The following is a 23,331-nucleotide window of genomic DNA, read 5'->3' as shown; positions in this document are numbered from 1 at the left end:
GCCACCGACTCTGATGGGACAACCATCAGCTTTGAAGAGCACGAGCAGGAGAGAGCAAGGTGCTCAAAGTTCCTTCCCAGTACTGGGACCTTCAGTACATTGCAAGCGTAAGCTGACCTTACTTTTACGAGATCATCCCTGATCCGGCATCAATTCCAAGACCCTCGCCACCAAACAGCAGAAGTGAGGAATACCGCTCCCATGTGGACACCTCGGGAAGACTCTTCGTCAGATTCTGAAGTGAAGCCCTACACGCATCCCAAGGGCTGCTACCAATACCCATTTTACATGCTGCCGGACCCCAGTGTGGGAACTGGCCACATGGACAGTGGCCTATGCAATGGCCATTCTGGAACCCATGGGAGTTTCCCCGGTACAGGGTCTGTCATCCCACCAGTTGTACTCGGTTGCTTCCGAGAGGCGGGCTCCCACACCACTTGGCACTGGACTCTGATTCTGGTACTGATACACAGGATGTGAGCCCCGTGGTTGTAACTGAGGCTGAAGAAGAGGAGGAAGCCCCTCCTGTGGTACAGGCTTCTTCCTCCTCCTCCTCCTGGTTGTTTTTGGACTGACTTTCCCACTTCAGTCTGGTGTGGTCCCTCATTTCATTGGACAACTGGGTGCTAAATATAGTGGTGAATGGTTATACCCTTCAGTTTTCATCCATCCCCCTCCCTCTTCAGGGACCCTTCTCACGAGCAACTCCTAGCCCAGGAGATGCAGACCCTCAAATGGGTCAGGTTTGTTGAAGAGATGCTTCAAAATTTTCTAATCCCAAAGCCCAAAGGGGGTCTTCGCATCATCCTGGACCTGCATCACCTCAACAGATATTTCAATAAACTGAGGTTCCACATGGTCTACCTGACCTCCATTATCCCCTCCCTGGATCCAGGTGACTAGTACACTGCACTCAACTTGAAGGATGCCTACTTTCATATCTCCATCTTCCATGGCCACAGAAGATTCCTCAGGTTTATAGTAAACCAGACGCACTATCAATTCACCATTCTGCCTTTTGGCCTGTTTGCAGGCTCCTGGGTTTTTACAAAACATATGGCAGTGGTAGTGGCGTGCCTCAGAAGACAAGGCATTCAAGTCTACCCATACCTGAGTGACTGACTGACTGAGGGTCACTCAGACTCAACGTAGGCCAGAGCATTCCTTCCAGAGGCTTGATTCCAGACAATGTCGGACCTGATATCCAGGGTCATGGCTCACTCAATCACAAAAACCTGGATTTTCCGCAAGATCCTGGAACACTTGGCTACATGCACTTACATAGTACGGCATGCAGGGCTGTGCCTCAGACTCATGCAGATGTGGTTAGCTCACTGAGCAGGCACCACTTGGACTCGGTGCTTTCTGTTCCAGCCCTGGTCTTTGCCTCCCTCGACTGGTGGAAGGACCTCCGGTCAGCAATGGAGGTGCTCCCTTTGTTGCTCACCCACCCCTGCCCAGCTGTCAGTGTCCCTAGCGTCGGACATTTCAGACCTAGGTTGGGGAGGCCATCTTGATCCCCTCAGGACACAGGGCCTGTGATCCCAGGAAGAGCTCCTCCTGCACATAAATGACAGAGAGCTCAGAGTGGTCCACTTAGATTGCCAAGTGTTTCTCCCCCAGATAACAGGCAACACCGCGGCCATGTTCTACATCAGCAACAGGGACAAGCATACTCCTCTGCCCTGTGTCAGGAGGCCATCCATCTGGGAATTCTGCGTGCAGCACTCCATCCACCTTGCGGCTTCTCATCTTCTGGGAGCCTGGAACGCCTTGGCCGATCACTCAGCAAATGTTTCTCCTCTTATCATGAGTGGTCCCTTCACCTAGAGATCACCAGGTTCATCTCCCAGGTATACCTGTACACAACCAAGCAGAACAGGAAATGCCATCAGTTTTGCTTGCTGCACTGGCACAGCCTGGGCTCACTCTCAGCTGCCCTACTGCTTCAGTGGACAGAGCTCCTATTGTACGCATTTCCTTCAGTTCTTCTGGTTCACAAGGTCCTTCTGAAAATCAAGTGGGACTAGGTGAGAATTATTCTTATGGCCCCGGCGTGGCTGCCCCTGGACTGGTTGGGCACACTGCTAGACTTATCAATAGTACCTCTGCTTCTGCTTCTACTCTGCCTGGACCTGATCTCATAGGACCAGGGCTCTTTACTCCACCTGAACTTTGGGACCCTTCACCTGGCTGCATGGAAGCTGTTTTCAGAGAATGCTTCTTGATCACTCCGTAGAGGAGTATTTGTTGGCTTGCTCTTTACTGCAGACTTCTTACCCATGGCCTGGTTGCTGGCCCCTCTCCCCAAACCTTCTGTTTGTATAGAGTATCTAGTTGCATCGTCAGTGACACACATACAGATGGCTAGCAGTCAACCTCTTGAGAGCTCTTGTGCCAAGTCAGGAAGTAATGGGTGACTCTAAGAATGTGATTGATGGAAACGGAATTTGGCAGTTGCCCCAGAAGGTATCACTTTTCTCTTCAACCTTTGCCACTGAGATTTCACTTTGGTTCTGCAGTCAGTGGACACCAGGGCATGTAGTGTGCAATAAACTCCTGCAGGCTGTTTTCAGTTTCTAAATATGTGCTTTTTCTGACCTTCTGTGTAGCAAATTGTTTAGAAGTCACTAAAAACAACAAAGTTGAAGTCATACTGTGTGTTGCAAAAGAGAATGCAGTTCCACCGAGGACTTTGGCAAGGCTTGCTGCAGGTTAAAAAATTGATTTTTTTTGTGCTTTGCATGTGCCCTGAGCAGTTCTGTAGATGATTTAAAGAGCAATAGCAACATAATATATTTTGCGTTATTTTCATTCTGTACATGTCGAAATAATAAAATGGTATTTTAATAAGGTGTAAGATTCATTGCTGGGTTATTTAAATCCCTACTGCCTTTCATGGGCTCCCCAGAATAAAAATGCAGAGAGGTTAGATATCGTCTTCAACAAAGCAGAATTTTCCAAGTGCTATTAAGTGACTTGCAAAGGATTTTCGAGAAATTGGGCTTGTGCTCTTTTTTTTTTCTTTATTACATATATAAAGAAAGAAGGTTTGTAATCTCAGCTCTTCAGAGGGTTTCCTGCTTATTTTACCTTAAATAGTGTACAATTTGGGAGGACCACTGGGTGATCTGAGGTGTGTCTTAAATTAAGATGTTAAAGTTCATATTAAGAGGGGGGTTTTATATTTAATAAAGGCAATATTTTAATATGGCATTTAGTCATTTAAGGGAAATAAGTGTTAACAAGAATAAACAGCTTTAATAAGAATCTGACTAAAAATTCCTTCCTCCTAATATCTCAGCTTTCGCTTTCTTGGCTCTTGTAATGTACCGCAGCTGTCTTTGGACTTGTCTTCGCTAGTTTTATTTTAACCTGGAGCAAGCATTTTAAAATGTGACGTTTTAGATGATATTTAGCCATTTACAAATTTGTCAACTACTTTGAGTTAACTGGCAAACAGCTCATGGTAAGAGCTCTAGTATGGACATCTAAGAGCTCTGGGAACAGCAGTTTTTTCAGAAGGATAATGCTCAAGTTTCTTTACCATGACTTTAGCCTTTGCAAAGTCCTAATCACTGAAACTGTTCCAAGAGACAGTTGGGTAGATCCAGGATGTCCTCCTTGTTTTCTGAATAGAGATTTTTTCATTATATTTCACTGATAAGATTACTCAGATATGGACGAAGTTGGCAGTTTCTGTGATATGAGTATTTGTAGAGTAACAATCACAGTATTTAGGTGTGAAATATCTAGAATTCAAGGTTGTTATCCAAATTAGGAGTACTTCCTTTGTTCCTCCCTTGGTAAGCTGATATTCCGTGCGTTATCTTTAGAAAGGTTTATGTAGGGAGAGAAGAAAACTTGCAAGTAGACTGATCACTGTTTCTGTTGAAGGGAAAGCCTTTCCAAAGAGGTGTCTTGTATTGCATTCTCAAATTGAAAAGACATTTAATTCATCCTGGTCTGCTGCTGTATGAAACGGTGCAAGAAGATGGGAATTTGGATTTCCAGTGAAAGTTCCTTGCTCCCCAGGGATTCTTCCTGGGTACTCGCAGCTATTGTGCCCATTCTTATAGTATTTATGTAGACAGAGATAGTTCTAAAGGTATTTTGAACCAGGACTTGATATTAAATCCAGAATTGAATATGAGGAGTAAGTGCTGTGTGCGAAAAAGCAGTGTGAAATGCTCTTTTTAAGATGAGAACCTAGTGCGTGTTCGATGAGCTGTAATCTCCATTTACTTTCCATGGTCAGTCCTTGGGTTGAGGACATTAATGTAATCCAGCCAACCAAGGCATGAATCACCGCATCTAAGGAGAGGGAGCAGTCTTCCTTCCAGATGGAGACCAATGTTTCCGGCTAGTGTTGCAGTTGAGTATGTAGGCTGTTTACTAATTTTGGTACATTTCAAAGCAGTTTCCCATTCCTACTAACTTCGTGTCCATCTCGTTGGTCTAAGTTGGAGCAGAGATTGTTGAACCACATGTTTGCATCGTCTGGATGTTGGGGCAGCAGAGTCCATGCACTCAAAAACAAAAAGCTGCTTATAGCCATGACATCAGTACTTTAACAGTTGAGCCCATGGCGTCTCATGATATCAGCCAATGATTCAACAGGAATGTAAAAGGAGAAAGGGAAGCATGAAGTCTTACGCGTCATCTGCATGTGTGAAGGTTTTTGGTGAAATGTATGTTATAGTTCAGATAATGCTCAAAATACCAGTCGACAGACCCTATGCAATCTTCCCAGACACCCATCAATTTGCTAATTATCAGCTTGTTTCAATTGTCTCCTGCCACGTCATGCAGATGGCTTAACAGTTCCTGATGGCTAGCAGGCTGTGTTGAAAATAGCTGATACACTAGAATAAACATGATGGTTGGTCCACTGTTTGTGGCCATAAGGAGAAATCCCACTAGTATGATCACTGATATCTCCATGTAAGAGTCTAGAGTATTGCCTAAAATTAGATTCTGCTGGAGTACCTTCATCACCATCTTAGTAACTTTACCTAGGAAGGAAACAATTGAGACAAGCTGATAATTAGCAAATTGGGCATCTAGCAAGATTGTATAAGGTCTGTCGACTGGTATTTTGAGCATTATCTGAACTATAAGATACTTATAAATTTCACTTGCTGAGGGCTGCATTGCCTCCCTGGGTAGTGGGTAAAGATGTTTCACATTTACCTTCCATAACAAAGGGGTAGTCAATAACACGTGACACAGACAACCTTTGTGCCTTCAGAATGAACTCTAATAGGAGACGGATATAGAAGCTTCAGCCTCGTCTGGTATTGTTTCCTCTAATTTAACATGGTTGTTACAGGTTTTAGTGATCTTTTCAGAAAAATGTTATGATTTTTCATGGCACATAGTTCTGGGCTTTCAGTACTAGAAAGGTGTTTTAAAGGGGAGGCATTTCAAAGGAACTATAAAAGTGAGTGAGAGGGCTAATGGGACTGAGTGAAGCAAGATTTAGAATAGCTACAGTAACTGAAACTGACTAAAGGTGGAAATAACACTCCAAAGATTTGAAGATTAATGTAGAGAGAAACTTTGCATGGTACAGGAGGGTATAACATTCATATTAAAGAGAAAATTTAGGTTGAATATTAGAAAAAACGGATCGAAAGCTAATGGATTGTGGAATAGCCTCATAGCAGATGCCTAATTGTACAATCACTAAAGGGGGCACAGTTAACATGAAAATAATATTTCCATCTCAAATTTGCATACTTACTGTTACAAGTGACCTCTTATATTACTACAGTTGTAAGAAACTACAGGTGAAAATCCTGTTGTAGTTTACTTTGTGCATTTGTCTACACTTTGTCTGTCATTGATTTCAGTGTTTTGTTGAGGGTACATTCCAATCCCGTGGCTCTGCAATGTTTACCAGTAACAGGTGCAGCAAAGTTGAAACTGAGTGAGTAAGGAAGTAAGTCATTGATGGGTGGTTCCACAGAAAGGGGGCGGGGGGGGTGACTTTATTTAGTGGTGGTGCTTTGAGGCCTGCCAAAAGACTCTTCTAAAAATAGGCCTAGGAACAGTTTCAAAAAGGATTTTTAAAAAAATCAGGCCAAACTAAGTACAGGTTGTTTCTTTAGAAAATAATTTTTTTAAAAGCCTATTTTTTAAAACAAAAATCAAGTTGACTCTCCCTTTAAAACTAAACTGGCAAAACACTGAGTAATGTGCTACAGAGTGTGACCCTGAATTGCAGGGAAGGGAGAACTAGATGACCACATTACTGGGTCCAGTTTCTGATTCGTCCAGTTGTAGACTGTATTTTTAAACTGTTGCACATGTTGGTATCATAGCCGCTCATCACAATAGAAACACATTTGTCTGTTGCATGTCAAGTTACATGCAACATTAATAATACTTGATAAAGGTAAAATTTATCTTCTGAGCGCTTTCATACATCAGATCAATTTCACCCAATTTTTTTTCTTTGATTTCTTTATGACCACGTGAAACTTTGTTTCCCTGTTCAGCAACGGGTGCAAAGAAACCCATAGTGCCTTACCAACTAATGTCAGGTTTCTTAATATTAGCTAACAAGCTTTTGTTCTTGTTATGAGTGTTGCTTAATGCCTTCTTAGGATGCGAGAACCAATAAGCAAAAGCATCTTACTCTGCCACCCTAAGGAAGTTTGATGTCACTCTCTTGACAAGGAGAAAATGTGAAGGTTCAACCATTGGTATCTTATAAACCAGTTTGTTATTTTGTGCAATATCTTGCTTTGTATGTCGAGCGCGGTGGCACGCTCTTGTAATCCCAGCTACTTGGGAGGCTGAAACTGGAAGATTACTCGGGTTCTGGGCTGCAGTACACTGTCAGTTGTGGTTCTGGTGCCACTGACAGCCTAGCCAGTGGGTGGCGGAAGAACTGGCTAGAACAACACAAATGACATGTTGTGACCAGCACACTCTCTGTGCAGGCTGATGAACTGATCGATCAAGGTGATCTTGCTTTGCAGGAAGGATAGGAAGGCAGATTGCTGCCTGCCTCCAGCTATGATGCTGGAATAACACTATGTCAGGAGTTTTTACTGATAGGGACTATAAATAATGCACACATTTATGGGCAGAGGTCAGGATAGGCTATGCCAGCTGGGATTCCTTTTGTCAATGGCAAATATTTGTGTTCCTGGAGGGAGCATTGTCTAGAAGTTAAAGCACAAGACCGGAGGTCAGGAGACCTGGGTACCCTTCCTAGTTCTGTTACTGCTATGATGCATAATCAAGGAGAAGTCATTTAACTTCTCTGTTGGCCTCCCTGCAAAAAGTGGATAATATTTACCAGTTTCTTGGGATTTTTGAGTTATAATTTGTTATAAAATACTTGTAAAATCATTGGAAAGAAATGCAACCTTATTTATTTCTATATTTATTGAATTTTAGGGATTAGTGGTATAAGGGCTACTTCTACACAGCAAGTGACTGTACAACAAACCAGCATGTGACTCTACAGAGTAACAAGCCTAGTGCACTGTAGATTCACTCCCTGGCTTGCCATGCAGTAACTTCTCATGTACACAAACTCTAAGTCACACAGTTAATGCTTCCTCTCAGCAGTCTGTCCCTACAAAAGCACTTGGCCGTATACACAATGTTAGTAAGGTATTTCAGCCTTCATAGACAAGTTGCTACCTCCTCCATTTGTGGTATTTGACAGTTCCTTTTCCTTGCTAACAGAAAAGCTTGCAGAAGCTCAGCGCAGGTCTGCTACCCTTCAGAATGAACTACAGTCATCTTTGGATGCACAGAAAGAAACTAGTGGTCTTACCACAGTGCGGCAGCGCCGAAAGGCAGTCTTCCACCTGTCCCACGAGGAGCGTGTTCAGCATAGAAACATCAGAGACCTAAAACTGGCCTTCAGCGAGTTCTACCTCAGCCTCATCTTACTGCAGAACTATCAGGTATGAAGAAAAGAAGGACACAGTTTTCCCGTGGGCCCTAAGTGTTCATATCATTCTTGGTCATTGGATTGCTTCATCTCGTTGCAATGAGAGGACAGAACATTGAGACTGAGAATGGGAGAGTAATTAGATCACTACTATAACTTTGAGGCCATATACTTGTTCATGTTCTGTTCTGTGTAAAGCCAGATTTGAGAGTCTGGAAAGAAACTGTTATACCTTAAAATTGGAAAGAAGCATGAGGCTGTTTATATATTCAGTTTCTTCTTTGTGTTGCCATAGTAGTGTCATTCACCTCACTGTAGCTGATGCATAAACATTTTCTCTTTTAAAACTCATGTTTTCAAGAGCTTCTAACTTTTCTGTTAAATTCTATGGGATGCAACTTGGCATAAAAATTGTTAGCCTGCAGGCAAGTATAAAAGAATTAAATCTTAGACATATTTAGATTTGTAGCACTGAAAAATGAGATTGTAATGGTTGTAGAGACTGATTTGTGTTCCAATAATTTAATTTAATTTAATTGGTGGGGTTTTTTACTTTACCTCATTGCAGAAGAATGGCTCATACTGTGCAATAATCTGTTTTTGACATTTAATACTTAAAAAATTGTTTCTTATATTACATACAATATAACACTTTGTGTGACACTGAAAATTTCATAACCACTTTTTTTTTTAACCTGTGAACTTAACTAGAATGTTCAAACTTGGTATCCTAAAGGAAAGCACCTACATCCTTGTATAATCACCTAAATAAGGCAGACTTTATGCTAGGGAATTTTACCAAACAGAATCCCACCGTTGGGAATTACTTTGTGAAGTTCCATAGTATAGACGAGGCTTTAGTAGTTTTGTTTTTTTTTTCCTGAGGATTTGCAACTCCCCTAGACTTCAGTGAGTTTGCTGGTCCTGAGTATTTCCCAAAATTAGACAATGTATTTAGATCCCTAAACATGGATTTAATTTCTTTACTTTAGGTTTCCAGGTTGGAAAATCTTGGCCCAACTAGTGCCAAAGCAAGCTGCAGATTGGCCTATAAGCTGATACAGGCTTCTAGTACTACTGGAAGCACTCAGTTACTTACAGCAATGGCAGTTAGTTCACAACTCTGAAGTAGTTAGAGTAACCTCAGATCTTTGCTCACTTCCTGGTGAAACCATGTTGGCCACTTTTTCCTTTTATTTCTTTTTTAAAAAGAATACTAGGCTTTTGGACTTTATTATCAGGAATCACTTCTGTGGCCTGGTAAGATGAGGACAGTGCAAATAATTCCCTGGAAAGGCTTTAGGTACCAGTCATGAAGGAAGGAAGGAGTCACTGATAGTAGAGAGCAACTAGTAAGTGTGCCAAAGAGAAGATAATTTTACATTCACTAAACATTGGTATAGACTCTGAGCTTGTTTGAATTTGGAAGTCTCCACTTACGCAGACCCATCTGCATCCAAAACTGGCAGGGTATCTTTGAGGGTTTTATACCAGGTTGGAAAGTGAGAAAAAAAAGATGAAATTGTTCTAAAACAAAGGACAAAGAGTAAGTATGTGAAAAAGCATCTGAACACAAACACAGGCAGTGTGGTAAGCACTAAATGAGTTAATAAGTTATGGCAGTTACCTGCTTAGGCATAAATGAAACCAGGTGGGAAGAATCTCATAATTGGAATGTTAACGTAGACTGTAGTAATCTGCATAGAAGAAATAGAACGTGAGGTGAAGGAGGGTGGCATTATGTCAAATATATTAACGGTTCTCTCTCAGTTTGTGTAGTGGTGAAGCTTTTTGAGTTGGGTTACAAAGAAGGAAAAAATAAGATGAAACAGTAGGTATCTTTTACAGACTGCAGTAGAACAACAACAAAAAATTCATGCACCAATTCTAATGCTACTTAAAAAACTGCAGGATACATACCCATGGAGTAATTTTAACTGTCAGTTATGTGTGGGTTTCAGCCAAACATATATCATCAGAGGTTCCTCAATTAAAAAACAAGGTCATGACCCAAATAGTAAAACTACCACTTAGATCTCACTAAGTGAACATAAAAGGAGAAAGTTTGAAATTAGTAGCCACAAACTGTTTGAATTCATCATAGAAAGCAGTGGCTTTACACAGTGCAGCAGCACAAAGATAATGGGTTTCTGAAAAGAGCAAATTGAGAAAAGAACATAGTGAGCAAGATGTAGAAGGAAATGTTAAAATCCACTGCTGTGGTGGAAGAATGAGAAGGCTGAAAACATCAATTTATCCTAGTTAAACCTACATGTATTTGACCTGCATGCGATCCTGAATTTTCTAATTAACAGACATTTACATACAAGCAAGCACTTCCTCTCTGACCCCATTCCCTCATCCTACGTGATTTTGCATAATATTGAATAATGTAAATCGTCATTGTGATTTTGTGGTATTAGTCATTTATATGTTGGCAAACTGATATATAATTTAGGCTTATGGACTTTAGTATCTAGTAGAAATAGAAGATGAGTTTGGAGGAGAGAGCTTCTGTTCAAAAACAAGATTATCTTCAGTAGTAAGAAAAATACAGAATTTCAGGCTAAGTAAATTATTTCTCTGAGTTTTTGCTTTTGTATTTGTATCACTGCAAAAGTCCTTCATTGAAACTACCATTTAGCAGTGTTTAACTTCTTTAGCACACAGCTTTGGAATCATGGAACTTGTGCTGTCAGAAGAGGAAGCTCCCCTGCAAGAAGAACTCTAGGATACATGATGTAAAAATATTGGGCTGTTCTTCCTGAGATATGCTAGTTGATCACACCAGCAAATAACATTAGTCAGTTCAGGGCAACAGTAAAATCTGTGACCAAAATTATCATTTTATTACATTTTTTCATTTCAACTTTATGAAACAAGGCTCTGCTGTCCCAGGGGTGAAACGCTGGATTTTTCCAACACAAAGTAATTAAAGTCTCTCTTTTCTGCGGTAATGCAGAATATTAATGCATTGGCTTCCTATTCCCATCTCCCTGTCCCTTCCTTGCCTACTGCACAATGGGAGTCTGATATTAAATCACTTCAGGCATAATTAGATTGAAAATCATTTCAGTAGATTAGTTGGAGCCGCTCCCAAAGGAATTGAATTCTGCCATTCTTTGTATTTTTCTTTCAAATCTAGTCCATGGGCTAGTTTTTATAAACAAAAAAATATAATTCCTGTCTGGTCTATCTGTATAGCTAATATTAGGCTGAATAAGCTGAGCAGAACACGAAGTGCTGTTGGTGATTTCTTTGCATAGTTAGATACCGCAATATTTCAAAGATGGTTGATCTTTGCAGTCTTCAGTTTACTCCCAGTTGCTATAATGAGCTTTTCCGTTACTACGTATTAAAAATATATATAAACTAATGAATCTGGGCTTACACATACCTCTGATATTAACCCTCTTTTTTCCAACTAATTACTGTGGGCCTGATCTTGAAAAGATCCTGAATACTCTCAGCTCCCTTTGACTTCAAGCTCAGACTTGTTTTCTATTCACATAATGCAAAATCTTGTTCTAGGAACACACTTGGTGGGTTTTAATTGCCATGACATGTAAAATGCTTTCTAATTTTTCTTGACAAGGATATATCTTATTGAGTGTGTTACACTGTACTGCTGTGTGTTCTCTAGTATTAATGTGTTCAATCTTGATTTTAAAATGAAGGAACTAGGAATCAGTAGCCTTCCCTATCCAAAAGAGAGAAGAAAAAAATTCCCCCTCCCCCCCCAAAAAAAGAAGGTGTGATGCCTGGGCAGTGTGTGCCTGGATAAGAGGATGAAGCTAAAAGCAACTTTGTTCTTACAAAATTACTCTTTCAACTTTCTGCACATATAAATTTCAGTTAAGAGCTCATCATAACAACTGTCAGTATATAGACATGAATGGTACACAGGACATACTTGAATGAGCTACTGTTACCTGAGACCATACAAACAGATAATCAGAATCAAAATTACTGTAGGAAAAGTGCTCAGTATAGCCAAAGCTCAGCTATCTACATTGAGTTTTCATCCAGTAGGTTGCCCGTTTGGTTAGGGAAGGAGAGGTGGCAGCAACTTCACTTTGTAGAGTAAAAAATTGATGTACCATAAGGTTCAGTGTGTTATGTTCATATTCTTCTGTGTCGAGTCCATTTTATCTCATGCTTTTTTATTATAGTTAATTGTGATCACTTTTCTTCTACAGATTCTCTTAATTGTGTTCTTGTTTTATATATAAACATCTATTTCATTTCTAAGCAAAAAAAAAAAGTAATTCTGTGTGTGGGTTAGCACGCTCAGATCATCTACTGCTTTAGAACCTTTGAAACATCTGTGCAAATGAGTATATTGGATGGTATTGACACAACCTTTTTCTCTGAATATACATTGTGTTTTTGTTTAACTCTATTTTAATAGCTGCTGGTATTGCATACATTACTATCATGAGACTGAATAAGTATTAGACTTTAGAAGTTCTCTACAAATAATTTCATGTTGTTCATGCACTCCATCCACACAGTCTTACTGTTATTTTTTGAATAAGTATTTTTATTCCTTTATTTAATAGCTCTGTAGACCAAACAACCCTCCTGAAATATTTATCCAAAAGGTTCTCTAATTAACAACCCTTATTGGCTGTTTTTTCTCTGCTATCGCTGTAATATTACCAGATTTCAATGTTCTTCAGTGTTAGCTGAGACTAAAAAATTATGTTTTATTTTTCTTGTCACTAGAACCTGAACTTCACAGGATTCCGTAAGATCCTGAAGAAGCATGACAAGATCCTGGAGACACCCCGGGGTGCAGATTGGCGGGTGGCCCATGTGGAGGTGGCACCATTCTATACTTGCAAGAAAATCAACCAGCTCATCTCTGAAACAGAGGTAGAGAATGCTGAACTGTGTAGTACTTCCATTTTATGTAGAGAAACAATGCTCTTCTCTCCCTTCACCAGTAATAACCCTGAGCTCCTGTACTGTGTTGTGAATAAATGCCTTAATTGCCTATGCAACTATTAATTGATTTTGAAAGAACCAGTAGTTTCTGGCATTGGTCACTTGTAATTTGTGGGTTTGTGTGTGCATTGGCTTCAGCTGTTAACTTGCACTATGTGAAATTACAGTGATAAGAATAATTCATAATAATGATGTGATTGATGTCTAATGTGTCATCACTCTGCTACTTTCTCTTTCACTACATAGACCCTGCATTAAATTCTTGTGATTTATGCCCATAGACAGTGGTGACCAATGAGTTAGAAGATGGAGACAGACAGAAGGCCATGAAGCGTTTACGTGTCCCACCCTTGGGAGCTGCTCAGGTGAGAATTTAAATTCCATAATTCCTGTTTTCCTCTCAGATTAGCTGAAGTGTCAAATTACATTTCAGCCCCCTCAGCAGAGTGTAAAAGTGCAAATATATTGAAATGGGTGTTTCTACCTGTCATGAGAGATGACCAGCACCTTAAATTATTTGGTGGTTAGAAAAGGTAACCTACTTTAGTCTCAGAAGATTTGGAAATGGCATTGCAAGTGCTAATGTAATAAGGCAAGGTAGTAGTGGAGAAGTGAATAATATGGGGACATAAATTTTAGCCTTTCAAACTTACTGTCCGTATAGATAGTTTTGGCCATGCGCTTCTGTGTTGGAATGCTGATGTAAAGACCTGGCAGATTTCTCAGAAGGCATTCAGAGAATCATAGAAGATTAGGGCTGGAAGGGACCTCAGAAGGTCATCTAGTCCAACCCCCGTACTCAAAGCAGGACCAATCCCCAGACAGATTTTTACCCCAGTTCTCTAAATGACCCCCTCAAGGACTGAACTCACAACTCTGGGTTTATCAGGCCAGTGCTCAAACCACTGAGCTAATATACTTGGGCTCTCTGTTCTGACGTTGCATAATGCTCTTGGTTGGTGCTGTGTTGTACTTATAGGATTTAAGAAACTTCATCTTACAGGGGAAGGTGGTATTAGAACATAAGTTAGAATGCTACATTAATTGGTTTGACATTTGTTCTGAAAATTAATGTGCACTGGAGATAAATCAGTATTCTGCCCTTTAAGCCAACTATTGTTCTATTTACAGCCTGCACCAGCATGGACCACTTTCAGGGTTGGCTTGTTCTGTGGCATATTCATTGTGCTGAACATCACTATCATACTTTCAGGTGGGTATCCTTATCTTGGATCCAAATGACACCCAGAGCCTGATTCTAAGTTTGCTTTTATTACCTTATAAGTGTTGAATGAGTAGTACTAACAGGGTTGAATTTGTCAGAACATTGCTGGTAAGAAGGCTTGGTAGGTAATACTTTTATAACATGCTGTAGTTATGATACTGGCTTCTTACATCTATTCTTGGTGGAATCTCATGCAAATTTTACCACCTCTGTGTCCTCTGGAGCTTTTGTCGTTGACAGTTGCATCAACTTTATCTCTCCTGGGGTTCTCGTGGGACTTATGTTTCGTATATTACTGACTCACTGGAAGAAGGAATTGGTATTGCCTTCTGTAAAACTGCAGGTTCACAGACTGAGGGTCCAGTTTCAAGCAGCATTATGTCATGCAATTTCATTCTTCTAAAAAGTTTCTTACTGAAATTTCTGGGATTTCAGTGCCGGGTCCCTATGGAGCTGACCTGGTGGTATATTGCTTAGTTGGTAAATTATGACAAGCACACAAAAAGACAGTCGATCCTCACATCACCTGCGCTTTGTAGAGGGGCTCTCAAACTGGGAGTTGGGACCCCTCGGGGAGTCACAAGGTTGTTACATGAGGGATCGCAAGCTGTCAGCCTCCACCCCAAACCCCACTTTGCATCCAGCATTTATAGTGGTGTTAAATGTATAAAAAAGTGTTTTTAATTTATAAGGAGTATCACACTCAGAGTCTTGCTGTGTGAAAGGGGTTACCAGTACAAAAGTTTGAGAACTACTGGCTTTGTATTTATGTTGGTTTGCTTCCTCTCATCAAGGTAAAACCCCCTTACTTATTGTGGTACATTACGCAGAACCATCAACAGTAGAAATCAGGCTAATGTTACTGGTCCAGAGTGGGAATTCTGCCTTGTTGCAAGAAACTTTTTCAGTTGCGTACGAAAAGGCCTGATTTTTGTCTCCAGTGGAGGAGTAGTCTGTTTAAATAATGCAAAAGAAACAGCTAGTAAATCCGTCAATATCTCTTTGCACTGGGGAAAGCCCATGTATTCAATTTTAAAGAATTTTTAATCAGGTATTTTAAAAATTGAATCCAGTCATCTTCGGGATAAAATGTTTGTTTTGGAAGCTGTTTGCTGAATTGCTTTCTTTATTTTTCTATGATAGATGCAATTTTTTTCTTTGATGGTTGCTGTATGTATTCCAAATATGCATTTGCCATACGCTGGAAGGTTTTCTAAGCAGAGTCCTTTGTGCTTGCAGCTGAGGGTATAATAGGCCAATACAGGTCGATGCCTCTCAAGTTCCCTCTTACTCTCGCATGGCCTGAGTCGGGACCCGCTGTTCCTTCATGCTCCTGGTTTTTACTAAGAAAGTGACTTCATCTGGTTTTTTTTCTGTACATAGTTGTTGTTCTGCTGTTAGATAGTTGTATATAGTAGTGTTAGAGTTAGCAGTAGTTAGTATTAGTCACCCGCATTTGGGGATTGGCACCCCTGTCCCTGGGAACTGTGCCCCGCACCATGGGGTTCAAAAAGGGTATATCCTGCCCATGCTCCTTCTCCATGAGCAACAAGCACCAGAGGTGTGTCTGTTGCCTCCGTGAGGTTCGTATCGCGGCACATTGCTCTATCTGCAAGTCATTCCTGCCTCAAACCCAGGAAGCTCAGGAGCTCTGCTTCCATAACTTCCTGGTGCAGGAGGCAATGTGGCTGCATGTGCATTGAGACCTGGGACCGTCAGAATCACTGGTAGAGTGACCATCACTGGTGGTGAGTGCCCCTCTGTCCGCTTCTCATGCCCCAGATCCAGCAGTACCACTGATGGACAAGCTCAGGCATGAGAGTAAGAAGTACTCTCTTTGGCATAAGAGCAGGTCCCTGCAGTGGACTGCTCATAAAGGCAGCGTTTCCTCCCCGAACCAGGCAAGGTTTGGTGAGACGTCATATGCAGAAACCAGTGCCCAACCTTCCCTGGTTAAGGAGGGAAAAGTCTGGTGCAAGAAGGATCCAATGGTGCCATTGACCATCCCAGCACTTGACCATCTGGACCGTTCACTGATGCCTGAATCACGGATCAGGCCACCACCTCCGTGCTGCTTGAACAAGTCCTGCAGACGCCACCAGTGCCCTCTTGTCTCTTTACAGGCACTCCACAGACTCCTGGCTGCTTAGAGCCCCTTCTCTTGGCAGAGGAGCTTATACTTCCCTACCTGCCCGCTCTGCTCCTCTCTGGTCTTCCACTTACCTGCAAGATCCCTACTCTGGCAGATGAACAGCTCCTGTTACGGCCGGACAGGCCCCTGCTGGCACCACACCACAGCTCCCTGTTCTGCCAATCCCTCCACTGCTGGAACTGTCCTCTGAGTTGGAAGAGTTCTCTGAGACAGAACCCTTCTTTTCCCTGATGTCTTATTGCAGCTCAGACTGTGCCCCCAACTACCTTTCCCAGTGGCATATGACCCAGTCATGAAAGTCTGGTGTTGGTACTCATGGGACCCACTGCAACCATAGAAACCTTCCCCTTGACCATATTGGGTGTCCTGGGCTCCCTACCTGCCAGCACTTCCTGCGCTCCCAAGTGTCCTGTCACTCCACCCATGCTCCTTCACCAGCACCATCCAGCTCCAAGGAAGAGGTGGATGTCAAGCCAACTCTGCTGGTCCCCACGGCCACTTCGTCTTCACCAGACAAGGTGCTGATTCCTCCCTCCTTGTCTCCGCCGGACGATCACTGTCAGTATCAAGATCTGCCACAGAGAATGGCAGCAGACCTGGGGATACAACTGGAGGAGGTTCAGGATTAGCCAACACCAGCTCCTGGGCATTCTCCAGCCTCAGGGACCATCTAGACTTGCGCTCAGTATTAACATGGCCATTCTCAGTCCAGCACAGGCAGTGTGGCATGTCCCGCCTCATGTGCCTCCACTCCTAAGAGGGCAGAGTGTAGGTATTTTTTTCTGGGGGCAGATTTTCTTTTCTCTCACCTACCCCCAGCTCTCTTGTCATCCACACGGGAGCTGAATTGGCACGCCAGCATCTGCAGAAATCGACACCTGCAGACTGCACAGCTAAATGTATGGACGTGTTGGGGAGAAAGGTGTATTCCTCGGCAGCCTTGCAATTTTGCATAACGAACTATCAGGCTCTGCTAGCCAAATATATTAATAATAATGTGCGGCTAGCGAAGTTCTAGGACAAACTGCCACTAGACAACAGCAGCAATTTCAGGTGCTGGTGGATGAGGGAATGCCTAGTTGGTAAGATGGGCCTCTAAGTAGCAGTTGATGTGGCAGACACATCCTCTCATCCCTTGCGATAAGAATAGTCATGCACCATGACTCGTGGCTACAGTCACCCGGCTTTCCTTGGGAGGTCAAAACTACTATCGAGGACTTCTCCTTTGAAGAGGACAAAATGTTCTATGCAAAGACGGATAAGTCCCTTTGCTCATTTGCTCCAGGACCATATTGCAATCCCTAGGGATCTATACCCCAGCTCCATGGAGCACGCAACAGTGCCAACAGTTCTGTCCCCACCCACACATGCCCTTCCTGGCCTACTACCAACAATAACAGGATGCCCCATGCAGACAGTAGGGTCCCAGTGGCAGTGTTTCGGAGTCTCAGCCACGGCCACCTCTTCGACTCTCTCCCACCAACAACCAAAACTCCAGTTATGACACATTGGTTGAGAACTGTGAACCTTCCTCATTGCCACCCATGGTGCCCCGTGTTGTCTTTCAGGGCCGTCTTGCCCTGTTTGCCCACAATTGGGGCAAGATCACCATGGACCATTGGATACTGGAGATCACCCATCATGGATACTCCATAGAACTTCCCCTCTGCATCTCCTGGATCACACCTCCCCCAGGACACTTTCAGGGGAATCTTCCCAACAATGCATTGTCCAACAAGGGCACTATACAGCACCTAGCATCTCCGTACATGGGGAGAGGCTGGTTGTCCATAAAAAGGAGCTACCCACCCCCATTTCATTTGTCACACACCCCACAGATCACAAATGGTGCTGGCCAGTCTGGTTTAGATTGGATCCACACCAGCTGGGATTTCTTCCTGGGGTTTTAGGAAGCAGGCCAATTTTCGATAGCATTTACTTTAGCCTGTAATGGTTTAATAGTTCCTTGACCCACCTGATGTCCAAGATACGTTACCCTGTTTAGGCCTATATGACATTTTTTGGCCTTAACGGTTAATCCTGCCTCCCTTATGTGCTGGAAGACAGCTTGGAAGTATTCCAGGTGTTCTGCCCATGAATCTGAGACTATAGCCACATTGTCAAGGTAGGTGTCGGCAGATTCGCAAAATCCAGCCAGAAGGTTATCTTCCAGTATCTGGAAGGTGGCAGGTGCATTTCAAAGTCCAAAAGGGAGCACATTAAATTCATACGGCCCTACATGGGTGATGAAGGCTGACCTTTCTTTGGCTGGGTCATCTAGCAGCACTTGCCAATACTCATTAATTTGGGCATGTCCCAGTTGTTCCAGTAGCTCATCTGTGCATGGCATTAGATAGTTCTCTGGGCGAGTTAGAGCATTTAGTGTACAATAGTGCATGCAAAAGCGGATTTCCCCATCTGGTTTGGGAACCAGAACCACTGGAGAGGCCCATGTACTCTCAGAGGGGTGGATTATACCCATCCATAACATGTCCTTGATCACCCTTTCTATTGCAATTTTGGTTTGAGGAGCCATCCAGTAGGGTTGGGCTCTAATTGGGCAAGCATCACTTGTGTCAATGGAGTGGTATGCCCGTTCTGTCCATCCTGGGGTGGCTAAAAACATTAGCATGAAGATAATGCACAGCTCCTGGATTTGCTGTTGCTGTTTATGCCCAAGGGTTATGGAAATGCTTACCTCTTCTACGCCACCATTGCGTTTCCCTTCATAGTAGACTCCTTCAGGCACTCAGCGTTGTCTCTCTCCTGGGCTGTAAACAGGAGAACCTTAATTTCTCGGGAATAAAAGGGCTTTAGAGAATTAACATGGTATACTTTAGGTTTTAGGGTAGGATCTGGGAATGCTATGGGGTAATTAACAACTTCCAGGTGCTCTCGAACCATAAATAGCCCCTCCCACAATGCTTCCATCTTATTGGTCTGGGACGCTTTCAGGACCATGACTTGGTCACCTACTCTGAAGGAATGCTCTCTGGCATGTTTATCATACCACACCTTTTGTTCTTGTTGAGCATCCTGTAGGTTTTCTCAAGCAAGGGCTCGAGAGTCTTTGAGGGTGTTTTGCAGGTTGGTTACAAAGTCCAAAATGTTAGTTCCTGGAGAAGATGCAACCTCCTCCCATTGGTGCTTCACCGACTGTAATGGCCCCTTAACTTCATAACCATAAACAAATTCAAAGGATGAAAATTCCAAACTGAGATGTGGTATAGCCCTGTAGGCAAAGAGCAACTGCTGCAATACTAGGTCCCAATCATTGGAGTGTTCATTTACGAATTTACGTATCATGACCCCCCCAAAGTCCCATTAAACTTCTCCACTAGACCATCTGTTTGATGGTGGTAAGGGATGGCAACCAAGTGGTTCACTCCATGAGCTTCCCAAAGACATTTAATGATCCCTGCCAGGAAGTTAGTTCCCGAATCTGTAAGGATGTTGGAGGGCCAATCTACCCTGGCAAAAATGTCTGCCAGTTCCTGGCTCACGCTTTTAGCCCTGGTTTTGCTTAGAGCTTCTGCTTCCGGCCATCGAGTGGCAAAATCCATGAATGTCAATATGTACAGCTGTCTTCTGGGTGTCTTCTTAGGGAAAGGACCCAGAATATCCACAGCTACACACTGAAATGGAACCTCAATTATGGGGAGTGGCTGGAGAGGGGTCTTGACCTGGTCTTGGGGCTTTCCCACCCTGTGGCACACCTCACAGGACTGGACATAGGTAGAAACGTCATTACCCATTCCCTCCCAGTGAAATGACTTCCTCAAAACGATCTTTGGTCCACTAGGGTGATCATGGGCTAAGCTCAAGAGCTTTTCCCTATACTTAGTTGGAACTACCAGCTGTCTATGAAGATGCCTTGTGCACACCAGAAAGGGTTTCTTTGTATAAGAGTCCTCATCCTACAACAAACCTGGACCTATTGGAAGAGCTGAAAGGCGGTAGGTCGCGCCGTGCTGCCGTCCAAGCTCCTTTGAGGCTTTCATCTGCTTCCTGCCCTGCCTGGAACTGCTGCCTTGATGCTGGAGACATTAGTTCCTTGCTGGGTTGTAGATTTGGGCTTGGTCTCACTGGAAGCTGAATGATGGGGGTGTCTCCATCAACTGTGAACTGCTGTCCGCTGGTGCACTAGGTTGTATTTCAGGCTCCGGTTGAGCTTCTTGTGCCAGTTTAGCTGCTGCTGCAGGTGCAGGCTCTGTGCGCCCTTTTGTGCTGGCTCCCCTGACTCTTGTGGGGTTGCAAGCATAGGCTCTGGTGCTGACTGCTCCGCCAGTTCTAATCCTTGGGCTGGTTCTGGCTGCGTCCCAGGAACTGGACCTACAACTGCTGCCATAGACTCTGGTCTGGGGTCTGGTTTCATCACCTCTGGCTGGGTCCCTGGGTCTGTGGTATCAGGGAACACTGACTGGGTCCTTGTAGGAGGCTCAGAAATGGGGTTAGGTGTGGAGGCCTGTTTAGCCTGGCTTGTGGGTAACCATTCCCACCCTTTTTGTTAGCCTCACATGGTTGGCTACGTCTTCTCCCAGCAGCATGGGAATGGGGTAATCATCATAGACTGCAAAAGTCCATATTCCTGACCAGCCCTTGTACTGAACAGGCAGCTTGGCTGTAGGCAAGTTAAAAGAGTTGGCCTTAAAGGGTTGCGCCATCACTTGGGTCTCTGGGTCAATACATTTGGGGTCCACCAGGGATTTGTAGATAGCAGACACTTGTGCTCCAGTGTCTGTCCACACAGTAATCTTCCTCCTGCCCACACTCAGTTTTGGGGGGAGGGATAGCTCAGTGGTTTGAGCATTGGCCTGCTAAACCCAGGGTTATGAGTTCAATCCTTGAGGGGGCCATTTAGGGAACTGGGGTAAAAGTCCGTCTGGGGATTGGTCCTGCTTTGAGCAGGGGATTGGACTAGATGACCTCCTGAGGTCCCTTCCAACCTTGATATTCTATGATTCCTTTATTCTGGGGGTATTTGCAGGGCCTCTGGGCCTGAAGGCTCTCAGTGGGGCCCCAGAGTGATGAGTTGCAGTCAGCTGGTGCTCTTGGGGCAGTTGGCCGTCATATTCCCCAGCTCATTACATTTAAAGCGTCCCCCAGCAGACTGTTGGCTGGGGTGAGGTGGGTGGTTGGAGAGTAGGGTAGTAGGACAAGAGGGCATCTGGGGTTTCCCTGGCTGTGTGGAGGCCTCCGCCATCTAGGATGTACCTTTCTATTTCCTCAGGAACACCCTCTAAGAACTGTTCCATTTGTATTAGGAGAGAAATCTTCCAGAGACTTAACATTTGCTCCTGATAGCTAGGCATCCCAATTTTTTACAATGTGGTAGGTGTGTTGGGAAAATTCCATGTCTGGTTTCCACCTTGGGGCTCTGAACTGCCGACAGGCATGCTTGGGTGTTAGCCCCATTCTAATTCTGGCCTTTTGTTTAAAAAGTTCGTACTCATTCATGTGTTCTTTAGGCATTTCAGCTGCCACCTCTGCTAAGGGTCCACTGAGTTGTGGCCTCAGCTCCACCATATGCTGGTCTGGAGGGCTGCTGTATCCAAAACAGGCACTTTCAAAAAATTTTAAGAAGGCCTTGTATCATCGCCTACCTTGTATGTGGGGAATTTCTTGGAATGGGGAGCGGTACCTGGAGAAGGACTGTTAAGACTACCTGGTTGACCCAGTTTAGCCTTTTCTAGCTCTAAGCGCTTCAGCTCCATTTCCACCTCCAAGCACTTCGTCTTCACTGCCAAGCGCTTTGCCTCTCTCCTCGCTTCTGCCTCCCGGTGGATCTGGGTGTGTCTTCTCCATGGCATGCAGCTTTGGGAAGACTGGTTGCTCTAGGGTTTTAGTACCTGACCGCAACCTCATGCACAGGGCTGTCCTACTCTAGTGTAGCTATTTTGTTGCCACGAAGCTAGGGAAAAAAAAGCCTGCTTGTTGGACTCCCTGGCTTGGCAGGCTGAATCCTTTTTGTGCCTGTTCTCTTCCCCCCTCCCCCCCCCCCCCCCCCCCCCCCCCCCCCCCCCGGCAGCAAAGAAAAGGAAAAAAAGAAAAATCTCCCTGACTTTGCAGGCTGCCAAAAGGAAAAATGTGTCCTTTTAAAATCCCGAGGTCTGTGCTTCTGGTTAAAAATGATCCCACCACTCTGCCACCATGTCATGGCTGATTCCCCACTCTGGCACTTGGAGTGCAGAAGGTGGGGGTCCACAAAGATTCTAAAAATGAATACTGGCCACTCCAAGCTTGTATTAAACTCCCAAGGTTACAGCTTTTCTCTGACCTTGGATGGGTAGATACTGCTACCACCCAAATGCAAAAAACCCTTTGAGAACCCAAGAAGGTGCACTTGGGAATTCCTTCCTATAGGGTACCCCTCAAACCGTCTCACTCACACACACACACACGAAAGAGGTGAGAGAGAAAACAAAGCTAATTAAACAACACATGCACAAGCCTCTTAGGACACACAATCCAATCCTGTTCTTAAAAAAGGTAAACTTTATTAAAAACAAAGAAAGAAAATACATTTGAAAACTCAGGCTACTGCTAGATTTAAAAACCCCACTTACAATAATTAAGCATCAAGAATAACCACTTCGAGGTTCAGCTTTAAGATTACAAGCAAAACAAAAGCATTTAGGGTTAGCACAGAGGAGTCCACAAGCCATAAAGAAGTAAACAGAAATAAACTTAATCGCATCTTCCTAGACATTTCCTGATGTACTTGTATATCTGGGGTTTTAAATGAGTAGTTTTTAGGTATGACCTAATGATTTCCATACCTGCCCCAAAGCTTTTTATAGCATAGTTCCAGTACTGTCTCTGCTCTCCAGGAGAACACCACAGACAGACAAAGGGGAAAGTTCTTTCCCCCCAGTTTTAAAAAGTTCTAGCCTTCCCATTGGCTCTTTTGGTCAGGTGCCCACTCCCTTCCTTTTACCTATGCAGATAGACTTTTTTACCTTTTACAGGTAAAGCAAGTAGAGAACAACTCTAAGAGGTATTTTATAGCTAGCTGGCTGGGTGCCCATAAAAGGGAGCTCTCCCCCCTGCCCCATCATTTATCATAGTTACTAAGAAATAAAAGGT

The 23,331-nt window shown here is 43.5% G+C and overlaps 1 protein-coding gene across 1 annotated transcript in view; it reads left to right on the top strand.

Annotated features, from left to right (window-relative positions):
- Positions 1-23,331, top strand: part of XPR1 (xenotropic and polytropic retrovirus receptor 1) — a 253,284-nt gene that overhangs the window by 174,183 nt on the left and 55,770 nt on the right. The window contains exons 4-7 of the mRNA XM_032796188.2: positions 7,708-7,931; positions 12,647-12,796; positions 13,150-13,233; positions 14,000-14,081. Of these exons, the coding sequence (XP_032652079.1) occupies positions 7,708-7,931; positions 12,647-12,796; positions 13,150-13,233; positions 14,000-14,081 (540 nt within the window). The remainder of the gene's footprint in view (positions 1-7,707; positions 7,932-12,646; positions 12,797-13,149; positions 13,234-13,999; positions 14,082-23,331) is intronic.

This window comes from Chelonoidis abingdonii, chromosome 7, assembly GCF_003597395.2.
Source record: "Chelonoidis abingdonii isolate Lonesome George chromosome 7, CheloAbing_2.0, whole genome shotgun sequence".
In the NCBI taxonomy this organism is placed as follows: domain Eukaryota; kingdom Metazoa; phylum Chordata; order Testudines; family Testudinidae; genus Chelonoidis; species Chelonoidis abingdonii.
The sequence above is the reverse complement of the archived record's forward strand: the minus strand, read 5'-3'. Positions and strand labels throughout refer to the sequence as shown.